This window comes from Astatotilapia calliptera, chromosome 13 (genome assembly GCF_900246225.1).
Source record: "Astatotilapia calliptera chromosome 13, fAstCal1.2, whole genome shotgun sequence".
NCBI lineage: Eukaryota > Metazoa > Chordata > Actinopteri > Cichliformes > Cichlidae > Astatotilapia > Astatotilapia calliptera.
Window position 1 is genome coordinate 18,102,155 of NC_039314.1, and position 15,746 is coordinate 18,117,900.

Here is a 15,746-nt window from a genome sequence, read left to right on the forward strand (position 1 = left end):
AAATTAGGTTAACCAAGTAGTATTAATGATTTTTGATTAAAGGTAAAGTACGTTCCCATTAAATCAGTGGTTCTTAACCTGGGTTCGATCGAACCCTAGGGGTTCGGTGAGTCGGTCTCAGGGGTTCGGCAGAGCCTCCGCCATGACATGCATGGCTCATTTTGTGCACCAGTAAAAAAATCACATTTTATTTTTCACTAAAGAGGGGTTCAGTGAATGCGCATATGAAGCTGGTGGGGTTCGGTACCTCCAACAAGGTTAAGAACCACTGCATTAAATGAATGCAAATCAGTGAAATTAAGTCATAAAGTCACTGAAGTCATGGATACATAACTGAAAATGTTGGGGCTGTTGCATTATACGTTCACTATATATGCAGAAAACTAAGAGTCAGATTCATGTACAACTGTGTATTTTGTGTTGTCTTTTTGGAAAATGAGTTAAACTTAAAATACAGCGATTACCACATTTACTCTAAAAAGAAAAAAACCTATTGGGGATTTCGGTACTGGATCATTCCGTCTTCTGAACAAGTAAATGTAGGAATATTAAAATGCCAAATAATGTAAACTGTTGACCTGCAACAGAGTTGCTGAGAAAATTAGTACTCAATGAAATTCAAATATTTCCTATTTTGAAAGGTTTTCCCGATGCTGTTGAATGGAGTTTACTCAGAAGAGATCTGAGTAAACTCTTGAACACTTGGGCCCTTTTCTTAAGCAGTAAACACACAACAATTTTCAAGCTGCATTCCTAAAACCACTTAGACCAAACAGTGAAACACTCATAATGACTCTTTTTTTTAGAAAAATAAAAGAAGCACATGGGGGAAAAGTCTACTGAACATCCATGGTGCACTTCATTGGAAAAAATAGAAAATATGGCATTCAGGACATGGTACCATTATGTGGCCATTTACAAAAAGGGAACAGTGACAAAGAGGACGCACGCAGGCACTCATGCACATATTTATATTGGCAACATGATGTACTGAAGCGTCAGTAAAAACCTGATGATCCACAAACTAAATGGCCTGTTCTCTTCTTTTGATCTCCTGTTCGTAGTGGCCACAGAGAATCAGCTGTGATTGGGTTGCACTCTTTGCCCTGCCTCCTTCATTGTCATTCCATGAGCGACGTGTATCGCAGTTCCTCAGATTTTATCTAAAATTGCTGCTCTTGTTCTTACTCTTCATCATCCATCACCTCTTGCACACTGGTTGCTTCTATCATCACTGGGGTCAGTCTTCAAATCACTGAGCTGTTTGTGGACTCTGAACTGGGTTCGTGACATCATTTTCAACAATTGTGGATAATTTTGAGCTATTGTGTGGAAGCTATGTGCTGTATGTTTAAATTCTTCTGCATGTGGTTAACATTATGTATCACAAGTTCATAATCTGTTTTAGCAAGTGTGTTTTTAGAGTTTTGCATGAAGATTTGATCAAATCTGTTAGTTTTGTCTAAGTTTTTACAAAACGTGATTTAATACATTTGTTTAGAGAATGGAGTTCTCTTTTTTTACAATTTAAATAGTGAACACATAGGCTAGGTATGATTATTGTGCTTCACTATGATTTTTAATAAAATACATCTTTTCAGCTATTCTTCTTGAAACACAATGAGCTTGATGTGTCCATATTCTAACTAGCTCACTACACAAGACCATGCATTTCCCATTGAGAACATTTCCTTTCATTCTTCTCTGGCAGGAAAGAAAAGAGGAAAGAGGCCTTTTGAAACACATGGCCACATCTAAACAACATCATTATGCTTTTGACAAAAAATCCCCATAGCAACATCCTCAGTGTGTTTTCCAGGGGAAAGAAGATGCACTCTATTTCAATAACACAGCTGACAATGCCAACATCTCTCTCTTCGTGCACCACAGAGCAGATATATTATTACGCAGTTCATTCACTGTGGAGAGTTTTTGGCAAAAAAAGAAAAAAGAGAGTGATCCCAGGTTACTGTCGACTATGAGATAAGTTGAACTTTATGCAATACCCATGTGTTTGGGTGTCAGCTCTGGTACCTAAGCAGGCCTGTATTAGGGACTGCATGTGTAACTACTCAGTGATAATAAGTAGTAATGTGTTTTCAGGCATTCTAAGTAAGCACGGTCAGTAAATGGGTTAGAAACTGGATCTTGGAAGTTGAAAACAGCAGCAAACTTCCTCTACTGGGTTCTTCCTGCACCAACTCTTCTATCACTCCCACTTCCTCTGCTCCAGTGAGTCTGTGATCGAGTTGTAGCGATGCTTGCTTCCTGTCACATGTCTCTCTGTTTCTCTGGCTATATTCAGGTCCCCCCACTGCCACCAACCCCAAACACCCCATTCTTATGCTATCTCTTCCTATCCTCTCCTCCCACGCTCCCCACATGCTCGCTTGTGTTTTCACTGGTGGCAGCTAATCTGTCACCACGCAACCTGAGACCCTGTCAAAGCCACCGGTGGGAAACGTTGGACCCCAGGCTGCTGTTTGGTGCCAACGCATGTGTACTTGTACTTTGGTGCCAACTCTCTGTATGACTTTGTCTTTGGATGCCAAGCCATTTTGTTGTGCCTGTCACAATTAATTCAGGCATTATTAGGTTAAACACCTACAGAGGATTTGGGTTAGCAGCTTTCTTTGCTCCATTCAGTTAAATAGTTGTTCTCAGACTTTGTTTTCATAGGGATTAAACACGGTGGAACATTGTATTTTATTTTGTTCAGTGGCATTGGAAGGTTATTTTTGTTGCCTTTCGACAGAGCCAGGATATCTGTTTTCTCTTGTTTCATGCAGGTCAACTGCAGTAACAATGGGTCCCTTTTCCTGCTGCTTGGTCAGCCAGAAAAACAAAATACTTTGGCAGTCGGGTCTATACATTGACGAGTATCCCGAAACACGCATCCAGTTTGTTTGAGTATTGATCCGATTGTGAATTCTACCTCTTCTACTACATTTGTAGTTTTTGTTAAGCTTGGAGCGCATAGTAATCACATTTTGCCTCCTGCCATCTTTAATTAGTTAGCTGAACAGTTTGTGGATAATGCAAATCGTCCTTGGGGACAGTTGCCCAAATCTTGAATGACACTATGAAAAGGAGAGAGAGGGAGGGTAATTTTAGGTGTTGCTTTTTTTTCTTCTTTTTTTTTTGAACACTGGGTCAAAGCCAAGCTCGCTCAAAGACGCTCACATTCGACACTTTTTTCCTCTACTTAGAAATAGTTAGAAATCTGAGGTTAGTACTGAGCCAAGACATCAAATCATCCAATTTGATGTCATCCAACAATTATCCAATCACATGACAGCGACAGTGCATTTAGGCATGTAGGCATAGACCTACTAAAGTTCAAACCGAGCATCAGAATGGAAAAAGAAGGTGATTTGTGACATGGTGCTGTGCTGGTCAGGGCGGTCTGAGTATTTCAGAAACTGCTGATGTACTGGGATTTTCCCACACAACCATCTCTAGGTTTACATATAGTGGTCAGGGACGAACTGACAGGAAGGCAGTAGTAACTCATTACAGCCAAGGTAAACATAAGAATGTCTCTGAATGCACAAGTGAGAAACCTTGAAGCAGAATGTCTACAGGAGCAGCAGACGACAGTGTGTGCAAGAAACTGAGGCTACAGCAGCAGGGGACTGCATCAAGTGCCACTCCTGTCAGCTAAGAACAGGAAACTGCAAAAGCATTGGCTCACCAAAATGAAAAAATAGAAGATTGGAAAAATGTTGCTTTATTTCACATTCGGTTGGTAGGATCAGAATTTAGCGTAAATAACACAGAAGCATGAATCCATTTTGCCTTGTATCAACAGTTCAGGCTAGTGATGGTGGTGTAATGGTGTGGGTGACATTTTCTTGGCACACTTTAAACCCCTCCGTACCAACTGAATTACCACAGCCTACCTGAGTATTTTTGGTGACCATGTTCATTAGTTTAAGAGCACAGTGTACCTGTCTTCTGATAGCTTCTTACAGAAGGATAGCACACCATGCCACAAAACTCAGATGATCTCAAATTGGTTTCTTCAGCATGACAATGCATTCACTGTAGTCAGATGGCCCCCAGAGCCACCAGATCGTAATCCAATAGTACACCTTCAGGATGTGTTGGAACAGGAGAGTCAAATCATGGATGTGCAGCTGACATATCTGTGCTGTGTCATGTTATTCTTTCAAAATGGAACAAAATCTCTGAGGAAGGTTTCCAGTACCTTGTTAAATTTGTGTGATTAATAATTAACTGTGCGTAAAGAAAATCACATAGTTCCCACTGTAGACACATATTTTGCAGCTTGCACTTGTTGAATAGAGCACTTATCTTACAATTCGACTGCCTAAAACTGTTGCTGGACTGAAACAGATGAAGTCTGGTATGTTGGTGAATAATTTGAAAATGTGTTCCAGGTATTGTTGTGATTGGGCTTTCGCTGAAAAAGTTTAATGCACTAATGCAGTCTATCAGCACATGGTATCATCTATTTGCTCCTGCTGCAGACCTATTTTTAGGTGTCTGCAGCAGCAGAGAGGATGCTGAGGTTGTTGTCATAGCACTTAACTAATATGGTCGTGTTGGTCTCTCTCTCTTTGTATTGTAATTTCTCATTTATGTAAGGGGATATAGTGGAACCTTAAACATACCATACAGAAAATAGAGAATGGTCACCTGTCAACGGAGCTAGTTAGGAGAACACTTAGCATCCTGTGAATGTAAGCAATTCACTATTTAGTTTCCAGGCGCTTTGCAGAGAGTAAGAGGCTCCTAATGAGACCAAAGGGGTGATGCATTTGCAGCCTTGTTCGCAAACCTTTTTTGTTTTAAATTACGCTCTGTGATATACTCAGTAGGGCATCAGTGGAATGAACTGTTGCCTCGGTGTCGGTGAGCGGAAAATCTATTATCTGTGTTGGAGTTTTTGATATGTGGAGTGGGGCTACAGATGTTGATGCATAATATCCACATTTATCCTGGGCATCATTTATCTGCATCAGCAGGAAATATGTCCTGGAGAGTGTGCTATATGAGCGATTACATTACCTCACTGTACATCAATAGATTGCTCAAGATAATGAAATGCATGTGCGATTTGTACATTATCATGCACATTCATATATTTGTCTACGGCAGGATACAGCCATTAGTGTACAGTTTGTCATCGGATTTCAGTTTCTAGGCCAGGGACTCAACCTGCAGAGTATATCATAATAACGTTTCACACACAACCTTTCAAAACCCTTAGCCATAAAAGCCTGGTGTAAAGGCTTTAATGAGAAATCTTTTTCAAAGCAGACATTGCTTTGTGCATGATTCACATCCTATGCCATATCTCAGCAAGGAATAGAGAATGGGTCAATTGTAGGAGACCCATGAGAAATAAGGACTGAGACAGAACAGCTCAGCAGCTGTTTTACAATCTCATGGGTGTTTATCTGATATGCTTATTGCCAGCAATAAGACTCAGAACGCCATCAGTCACTGCAGGTAATATAAGATATGGAATATAGAGTTGTTGTTTTTTAATTCCTGATGCTGCTTCAGCACTAGGCGTGCAGCAGTTTAAGCGGGTATTGTCATTAACGTTGCAGATCCATTCAGTTTAATGTCTTCCTTTCTAAAATGTGTATACACTAGTGTATACAATACAAATTTCTAAGTGTAGAATTTATGCATTTCAAAACTATTGTGTTTTATTTGGTTAAATGTAGATTCTTAGTAATGATTCTTAAAATGTGTTTATATCTTATAATAACTAGACTAGAGTCTCATTTTTTTTTGGTTAAAACACAAATTGTTGTTGTTGTTAACAATAAAAAAAACTACATGCAAGCAAATAATCTGATTCATTTCAATATTCATTTTAAGATGTATTTTTCTTGTAGTAAAACTTTTCGGTTTACTGAAAATCATTTTCTTACAAACATTGTTATTAAAAGTAAGCTTTGCATGTCTGTGTGTGTGTGTGTGTGTGTGTGTGTGTGTGTGTGTGTGTGTGTGTGTGTGTGTGTGTGTGTGTGTGTGTGTGTGTGTGTGTGTGTGTGCTGTTTGTTTTCAGAAGCATGTACTGCAGCCTCTCTTCTGAATTGGGAATAGCAGAAATTAATCACTGACTCGTCTTAATCGTATTGCAAATAAGAAGCTGAGTTTGTGAGATAAGCACTTTTTATGCGCATGTTGTTACTGTTTAGAGAATAATCCAAAACTGCTATGGTTTTATTTTCTTTTTTTTTTAAGTAAGTGAACACAGAAACACGTATGAGGAACATACTCAGTCATAATGCTGCAGGTGTCTGTCCATTAGTGTGACTGTGTGCATCTCAGAGTTGAGCCATGTTACAGCAGGCTTAGTTTAAGTTACCAGAGGGCTCCTTAAAAGATGAAGTTGACACATGTAGATTGATAGAAACGGGTCTTTGCTGGCCACCTTGTTAGGTAAAACACTTTAATTGTCACATGGCAGCAACTTAATGTTACTTGTCATAGTTGTCGGTGTCAGGTGGGCTGGTCTGAGTATTTCAGAAACTGCTGATGTACTGAGAAAATATCCAGTTAGTAGCAGTTGACTGGGAAAAAAATACGTTGTTGCAATGCTACAGTAACTCAACTAATTGGTATAACCAACCAACCAAGGTATGCAGAAGAGCATCTTTGAATCCACAACATAAGGAGCCTTGAATCAAATGGACATTAGTAGCAGAAGACCACAGTGGGCGCAGGAAAGTGAGATTATGCTACATACAAAAGATTGGAAGGATATTGCTTGATCTGATGAGTCTTGATTTCTGCTTTGACATTCGGATGGTAGAATCAGAACTTGGAATAAACAGGATGGAAGCATGGATCCATCCTGCCTGATATCAAGTTTATTGGTATATTACTGCTGCACATGTCTGTCCCTTTATGGCCGTGTTCTGATGGTTGCTTCCAGTAGTCAGAAAGCTCAAATCAGCTGTTTTCTTGAACACGTCTCTGAGTTCAATGTATTGTTGCTGTCCAATAAAGCACCTTTTTGATGTGGTGAAACAGGAAGTTCACATCAATGACGTGCAGCTGAAACATCTGCAGCAGCTTTGTGATGCTATCAAATCAATACAGGCCAAAATCGCTGAGGAGTGTTTCCAGCACCTTATTGAATCTGTGTCACAAAGGATTAGGGCAGGTCTGAAGGCAGAAGAGGGTCTAACCCAGTACTATCACAGTGTACCTAACACAGTGTTCAGTGAGTGGATAGCTTTTAAATTTTGTTTGACTCTCCAAGCTCTTTGGGGAGTTTAATTCTCAAACATTTCATGCTGGCGAGCCTTTTTAAATACTGATCAAATGTAGAAAATTTAATTTAATGAAATAATGAATGGAAGTAAAATATTTATGTTTACAGTTGGGCTGAATGAATTTTTGTGTAATGCTGAACACTCTGCCCTGTTTATCTTAGCAATGTGTTCCCAAATCTCTGCAATTAATTTAGCCTCGTTAATGTGACAGTTTCATATAAATACCGAAGATGATGGCCAAAGACTTAATAAACAGTGCTTAATCTTTTAAGCTTATTACTACTTTACATTTATTTTTTAGTGATATAAGATCAGTGATATTTTTTAAATCCTTTTACCGTCCTTGCTTGGGTTTTTTTGTAGCGACAGCTACTTTTATGGCGTCTGTGCCCTGTGGTCAGTGAGTGATGAATCGTGGTGCATTAAATATATTTAAAACGCAGGCATGCTCCAGACTGCTCTCACTTTCTGTACTCTAGGTATCAGTGAACCACTGAAACTCAGAAAAGGAGATGTGATTAAGTTAAAAGCACTTCATTGTTTTACCACCCGTAGCCCATACAATAATTGGCGTCTCCTGCTCAATACCCAGCAACCATGACGCCTTATGTTACCCTGCATCAGCGTCAGTGACAGACCGTTCACCCCGATCCTTATGTTAAACTGATACATCCGTGCCAAGTGAAAGTTACCAACTCCACCATGTTTGCAGGGTAATGGGCTGGAGAATGAAAGATTGCATGCTATTATCTTATTGGAGAATCAGTATAGGATCTGTGGAAGTGTAAAGAGTGGGTTTAATGACGTGAGACGTTTTTTAAGAGGAGGGGAAGAATGCCTCATGCAGTCTGGGACTGGAGAGATGATGGTCTGGGACATGTGTAGTCAGTGGACCATGTTATAATAAAGTAGTTGCCTAATGCACCACACGTGCCCCTTGCAGCTTATAGTTTAAAGTTTTCTTCCTCTCAACTTTTAGATTTAAGAAAGGAGGAAAAGTGCCAGATGTGATGGATGAATGTGATTGTGGGAGAGCAGGAGCTGATGATGATATGCACCAGTTATTTCTTCTTCTTTTTTTTTACGAAAGAAATGGCTGAAGAAGACAGAAATCAAAGGGAGGGGAAAAATGAAAGACATCTTTAATGTCTTTTCTGCTCAGCTCTTAATTGCAAATTTCCCCTGAAGGCAAAAAAAGTATGGCTGAACAATGAGGCTGCCCAGGGGAACCACCATAGATTAATTGGACAGATAGGAAGCCTCTGACATTAACATTTATGCATTTGTTTACTCTTTTTCAATGAATAATAATAGGCCACCTCCCTTGAAGATCCCTACTCTCTCATTAGTTCCAGTTTGTAGTTTGTTATGGATGGGAATATTGAAGCAGTAAACGAAGAGTTCATCGCCGTTCTGGGCAGGAATACAAAAAGTATTTCCAGAGAGAGTTCAGAACATTTTATTTTCACAACTTTTAATGGAGATTGTGAGCTTCTGTACATGTACATCAATTATCTATATTATTAGCTTCACTATCCAGAGGGAATGTTGAAGAAGGCTTTTTGGTGTTTTGTTGGGACAAATGCTAAAGACACAATTTACAAATTGAGATTTTGAGTCATCAGTTATCAGATATTCAGACATTTTTTATTTACATTTTTTGATGTTATTTAGGGTTTCTTTTCTACTATCCCTCATCTATTTGAATGATAATGCTCACATAAAGTTTCGTAAGATATATTTGACACATTTCTGCTTTCACTGTTTTACTCCCTGCTCTCTTTTCTTATAGAAAATGGCACACACTAACTATAGAAAGCTGAAGTAAGTACACCAGCTCTTTCCCAACCAACCTACTGGTCTTTTTTGGACTTGGAGAAGTCTGTGTCTCTTGAGGTGTCCTTTGGGTGGTGCTTCAGTAGTATGGGTCCATTGTTATGGAGCTCTTCAGGGAAAAATAGCTTGGCATTGTTGGCAATAAGTCAGAGCCCTTCCCACTGAGTGTACCACTCCAGGGTTTCCTTTCTTCACCGTTTCTTTTCACATCCTTTATGGACAGAATTTTCTAGGTGCAGCCAAGAGGCGGAGGGTGTCTGTGGTCTCAGCATCTTGTCTTTCCTTTTCCAGATGATGTAGTTTTGTCGGCTTCATTGACAGATGGTCTCCAGCTTGTATTCTGGGTTCTCAGTTAGAAAAGGGTGGAGAGTTCTCTCTGGGTTGGGAGTGACTTGCTGCACTAAGTAGAAGAGTTTGGGTATTTTGGGGTGTGCACTAATGTAGATGCTGTACAAGTCCATCCAGTGGTCAATCTACATTTCTACACTCAACTATTGCCACAGAGTGTGAGTAGTGACTTAAACTAGGGCAACTGAACTTGCTCAGGAGGCTGTCTGGGATTTCTCTTAGAGATAGAGAGAGAAACAAAGTCATTCAGGAGGAGCTTAGATTAGAGCTGCCATTCCTCAACACTGAAAGGAGCCAATTGGGGGGATATGACTAGCATATGTTCTGGATGAGGTGTTTCAGGCAACTGGGGTATGATCCCAGTATAGACCCATGATACGCCGGAGAGATTATATTGCTCTGCTGGCAAGAGCTGGCTGTGGAGCGGGAGGTCTGAGCATTTCTGCCTAGACTGATACCCCCCGAATCATAGACCTGGATAAGCAGGAAAAATAAAAGCAGAATGAAAAATAGTAGAATGAAAATAACATTATAAAGTTATTACTTTTTTTCCCCTAAATGCACAAAACACTTCAAATCCTCTGGTCACAAGGATGTTAAGAATGGATTTTTAACATATAATCTCTATATGCTCTTCCACTGAAAGCATATTTTGCTAACATCTTATGATATAAAGTGTTTATGGCTCGCTGCACATTGGTGGCACAGATCTTGCCTCCAAGCATTTTGAGTTTGTGCCATCATCATCTCGTGCCCAGAAATAATCTGTACTCCTTTGTTAGGGTTATAAAGAATTCATGAGCTCCTTTAGCCGCACATTTCACAAGCAGTCTAATGTTTAGCTGCGTGAACTCGGTGCATTAATTACAACAAACAGCCTCAGTGGCGCGATATGTAGAGAAGATGCAAACACCAGAGGCTAATATTGCATAAGATGGACAGGTCGGGCCTGCACTTTAGCAGCAAACCATAGCCAGAGAGAAGTTAGAGGACTGCCCTGAAATTGTGCACAGGGCTCACTCTTGCTGTGCTGTAGATGAGCACTTTTCCCCTCACACTGATTTGAAAATGTATTCCCCCTTTAATGGGAGCAGGGAGAGTATGACATCATGTTCTTTGTACAGTTATGAGGAAAAATATGTTTAGTGTGGGAATTATTTTTTGGTATTAAAAATTCCGAACGTGTGGGCCAGCAGCAGTGAAACAGTTCATTCTTTAACAGCCCTGCTGTGCCTGTTAGCTCTGGTGCTTGGCGTTATGTTCACAAGCGAGGAAAAATAATAACAGTGATATCGCTTCAGCAGAAATTGCAATGTTTCCCACCCAAACTGAAGTGTGCTTTCATTAGAAATATCAAAAGGTTTGGGGTTTGACACCGTAGCCGTTTTAATCCTTGTTTTGCACCTGCAGCCTTTCATTTTTATCCAAATTCTGTTATCATTTCATAAGACTCCGTAGCAGTAAAAAAATGCAATGCCAAGGAAAAAAGAAGAAAAAAGCAATGGGTGGTTAAAAAGAAGAAATATCCGGAAGCATGAAAGATAAGGTTACCCTTCATCAGGCTATAAAAGAAAATAAAACCCTTTAGACTTGAAAAGGACATGCTGGGTTTCAGAGGGAGAAGCTTATTCAGAATGAAGAAAGTGACTCCATTATCACTGAGTGCTTAAAAACCTCACCTGCTGCACAGTAATACGATCACCTTTCACTCATGCTTTAAAGTGATCAGGAGAGGGGGTTAATCCAGTATGGATATCTGCATGAATTTGTGTGATCAGAGACATCATTTTTTTTTAAAGAGCCTCTCCATTTCCCATCAGTCACCAACCCCCCAGACTTCTCTTATTCCCCAAGGAAACAGATAAGACAGCTTTACCATTATTTCCTCTTATTCGTGTCTGATATTCCTCATTTATGCAGCCTACAATCCTCGTTTTCTCGGGTAACAACTCAAACAGTCGGGAAAGAAACTGTATGGCAATTGAAGTGTCATGTTCAGGAAAAAGTTTCTTAGAGTTTATTATGAGATATTTCTGTTTTTTTACCTGTGATTTCTGTTATTTTTAGAGCGTGTGAGAGCAAGAGTGGCAACCTTTACTAACTGTGCCCCTGCCATGATTCATCACCCTCCTCTGCTTTCAAGCACAGGGAATAATGTTTTTCCCTCTGCGGTTTACTTTACTGATGTGATGACTTCAGTTGCCTTAGGCGCCACTTTGAGCACACAATGCCATGAAGCCTGAGGTGAGGGACACAGACAGACAGGCAGGGCTGTCTGAACCATCTTGGCAACGGAGAAGGATGAAAGAGTATTCAGATATGAAAAATCAACTTTGCTTGTAAGTTGTGGACACGGCCACTCGGAGATTTAATCATTTGTATGTGCAGGGGCACTTTAGGAAAAAGTGTCATCATGCGGACCTCTGAGGACTCGCTGCAGGATTTTTTTAATAGTCAAGCAGCTGCTCCCTCTGTGACTTCTTCCTAAGCAAAGAGAGATCTTGACTCATTAAGGAGCTATCTTTGCTTTGGTCAGTCAATATTTAAATAGGCCTGCCCCATCAGCCAGCATGTTTGATATTCATCCAGTGCCTGCTGGAGCATATATAATGGAAAATCTTAGTCTGCTCATCCATGAATGTGACTCTTTAGTTTCGCTTATGGTGGTACTGTAAGTGTTACTATGAGACCCAATCCTTTGCCCGGCTGGTAAGAGTCTCAACGTATGCTGGTTGGATCTTTTTAGTTTAATAACTTTAAGAAATATAAGGTAGTTTGTCATGAAAGTCTGTATGGATATTGATCCATATAAATGACCTCTTGGCATCAAAATATCCTAACAGCTGCTTGTTGAATTGGCACAAAGTTTGGCACGGATATTTATTTTTCCCTGGTGATGAATCCTTATAAATTAGATTAGATTGGGGTGACTCGGACTCAGGATTTAGAGTCTTTGTCTGTTTGATTTAGTCATCTGCTAATCGGAAGGTTGGTGCTTCAATCCCTGGCTCTTCCAAGGAAAGGACAAGATGCTGAACCCCATCAGGGTGTGAGTGTGTGAATGTTAGGTTAGGAAAAATCACTTTTATGAATGTGTGTGTGAATGGATGAATGAGGCATGAAGTAAGAAAGTGCTAGAAATACACTATATAAGTACCAGTTCATTAGATTAGCTTCCATTGTGATCTGCAATTAAAGAAGAAAATATTTGACCTACAGTAGCAGCACCTGTAAAGTTAGCAAACATTATCACAATAACACTGGAAACACACAAACTAAGATTATTATACAGCTCTAAAATGCTGCACAAATGTTGCCCACACATTATCTTAGGTCATTTTTATTTCAGTGCGAAATGTCTCAACAGCTATTACATGGCTCGCATCAATTTCTGAACAGACAGTCCTCTTCCCCAAAGTTGAATATGTAATAAGTTTGGCATTTTTCCGAATCATCAGATGCTATCATCAGATGTCATTTTAAATTTCTCCGTACCCCCCAACGTTAATGATATCCTCACCCACATTTTGACCCGACACCTTAAATTTCAGTGAGACAACAAAGATGAAAGTAATGCAGAAATGGACACGATGACTCTTTTATGAAGCCAGTAAAGAAGATTAAAGGAAGGCTTTTCTTTAATTATGTAGTTCAGGGAATTTTTTTGTTTGTTTGCTTCCCTCACTCCTCCCACCCTCACCACTGTTTCTCCCTAGTTTTCTCTGGTTTTGCTGGCTTGTACACTCCGGTGCACTCACAGCCACAGCCACGGCCAAGCCTTAGCTGAAGGCACACTGAGCTGTATGTAAATCAATTTGGAACGCAGCCGTATGTGGAAATAGAATTAGACTTGTCAGCCACACCTCTTTAGTTCCTCTCTCGTCTTCATCTGCCTCTGCTTCTGTAGTAGTCTGCTCTTTTTGGAGTTTAGCATATGCTACCATAAGTAGCAGCTATAGGAAGGCTTAGGGGTTAGGCTTGTGGGGGAGAGGGGATTAAAAGAAATCACTGAAGTTAGCACTCTTCAAAGGAAGTAGAGAGGCTGCAAGAAGAGCCACATTGCTCTCAAATGGTTCCATGCTCAAGGGGATTTGTGTAATGGTGAATTATTACATGAGACACAGTCACATGTATGTAAATGAGTTTCTGCACTTGCACAGAACGTCGTACTGGCTGGATCAAGAGAGAAAGATGTTATTATAAACATCGATCTGTGTAAACAGCGAGTGATGCGTTTAGTTTCCGGTTCATCGATCACACCGTTGTAGCGACTCTTTGTCTGTTTGATTTGATTTGTTCTTTTTAAATAAAACTCATCAAAATACTTGCTCAATTCAGAGACAACAATAGTTCTATCTCCTGTAATTTCAGATATGGCAGAAAATAACATCTGCCAGTTTGTTTTATGCCTCTAAAATGAAGAAGGGTCCTCTGTGGTCTGCCGTAATGAGTTTTTATGCTGTCCTTGTCTGTATTGTCCCTGCATTGTGCTAGTCCTATCTCTGCCAGCCTCAGTTGTTGTGTAAGATATAGTGTAGCGTTCCACTTATGCCAGCAGATGGAATGGAAACACAAAAGTGCTGTATGTTCATCAGAGACGTCGTGGGACGTCAGATTTCGAAGGCCAGATCGGCTATTTCAGCAACACAATGAGCGTTCTTGCAAACATATGTGGGAGTCTTGATTTAGATTTACTGGAAGGTCCTTTCCAAATAGTGAATCATGCTCCTAATTATATTTAAACATCACACGCATGAGCAGCACTCTAGCCTCAAAAGGCAGCTGTGGAAAGCTATTCATCTGGCTTTTTAGAGACAATCAATAATTCATGCAGTTATTTCAGAAAAGTTAAATTAAATCTAAGGAGGCGCATGTAAGATGGGAGATTATTCTTTAAGACAAATATTATTTTCTGCCTCCCAGGGGTGCTGTTAAACAGCCCGTCATTTATCACAATTAACCTGGGCGGCCATTAGTGGGCTGTTAATTAGATACTACACTGTGTCTAATGAATCGCAACACACAGTTAGGACCACAGAATCTGTGGTTATTGACTTAAACAATTACAGGAATGAAAATGAAAAAGAAAATGTGTTTTTCTTTGTGGAGGTGTAATATAGTGGTGTAGACACAGAGTCATCCCGCAGAGCATAAAACATCCTGCAACTTATTCATCAGTAACAGCTACGGAATAAATTATCAATCCTCACAGTATGCCGTCATTTTTCTCATGTGGAATAAGGACAAGTAAAAGATGGATTTATTTTCCACATGATTCAAAAATGTCAACACTTTGTCTTTTGCAGCATAATCATGGAAAATTGATTGACGACAGAGGTGGGCTGTTGGCGCCAGTAAAAATTGCTTAATTATATGGAAGTGTACACTTTCTTCCTTAGGTAGCTGTGTTTTAGTTACAAACATGAGTATTCTGCGTACTGGGTCAGATACACGACACAACGTTAGAGCGCTGCGACAGTGAGAATCAGAAGCATGAAACGGTCTTCAGCAGTGTAAGATACACAGATACGCACCAACTGAGCTGCAAGATAACTAGTGAGGAAATTCTCTGCAAACGCACAGTAAACATTCATGGCCTCATAAACTCTGTGTACTCTTGCCAACAAGTTGATTACAGGGAGATTCCATCATGTAAATCCTGCAGCTTTTCCGCAGCGTGTGTCTCAGTCCCGGCGGCCACACTGCCCCTAAGCTGGCTTTCCCAACATGTCCCAAAAAAATACAGCACGAGAGCATTTGCTTGGAATTACCGCTCACGTGACACAAATCCCATCTTTACGGCAAACTGAGCCGTTTCGTTTCCTATAATTGTGCTGTGGCTGTTTCCGAGCGCCACTGTTAAGCGTTCACTATTAAGATACATATTTTGGGCTTTTCCGAGAAGCATGCAGCATCCTCTGATGTGTCATCAAATTTTTATGAGACGTACCGGGCTCTTCAAAGTGATTACTGGCCGCTCGGCTTATCAGATTTGGTTTAGAGCTTGCTAATGGCGTGATAAGGCACATTAAAGCGATAATAAGTATTTAATGAAGTTTAAATGTGGTCAGGCTCGGGGCACAGAGGATTGATCTTCCTATAAACGGGTGATAAAATAATTAACTGTAAATATCCAGATAAGACATTAAATGGACCTGAAGAACGGAAGAAAAAAACCCACTATTGGCTTAATGCCTCACCGTTGCCACTCGTCTCATCTAATTCTGGTTTGTGGTACATGCGATTTGCGTGAGCTGGCACAGCACTGTGGGGTATGTGTGTGATCTAGTTTTTAAG

General features: G+C 40.1%; 1 protein-coding gene across 5 annotated transcripts in view; it reads left to right on the plus strand.

The window, feature by feature from the left end:
* The window catches only part of adam12b (ADAM metallopeptidase domain 12b), an 88,996-nt gene that overhangs the window by 20,569 nt on the left and 52,681 nt on the right, over positions 1 to 15,746 (plus strand). The window contains exon 2 of one of the 5 annotated variants that reach the window (XM_026189372.1): positions 9,058 to 9,089. The exons of the other annotated variants lie outside the window; for them this stretch is intronic. Within the exon in view, the coding sequence (XP_026045157.1) occupies positions 9,061 to 9,089 (29 nt within the window). The 5' untranslated portion in view covers positions 9,058 to 9,060. The remainder of the gene's footprint in view (positions 1 to 9,057; positions 9,090 to 15,746) is intronic. 5 annotated transcript variants of the gene reach the window in all.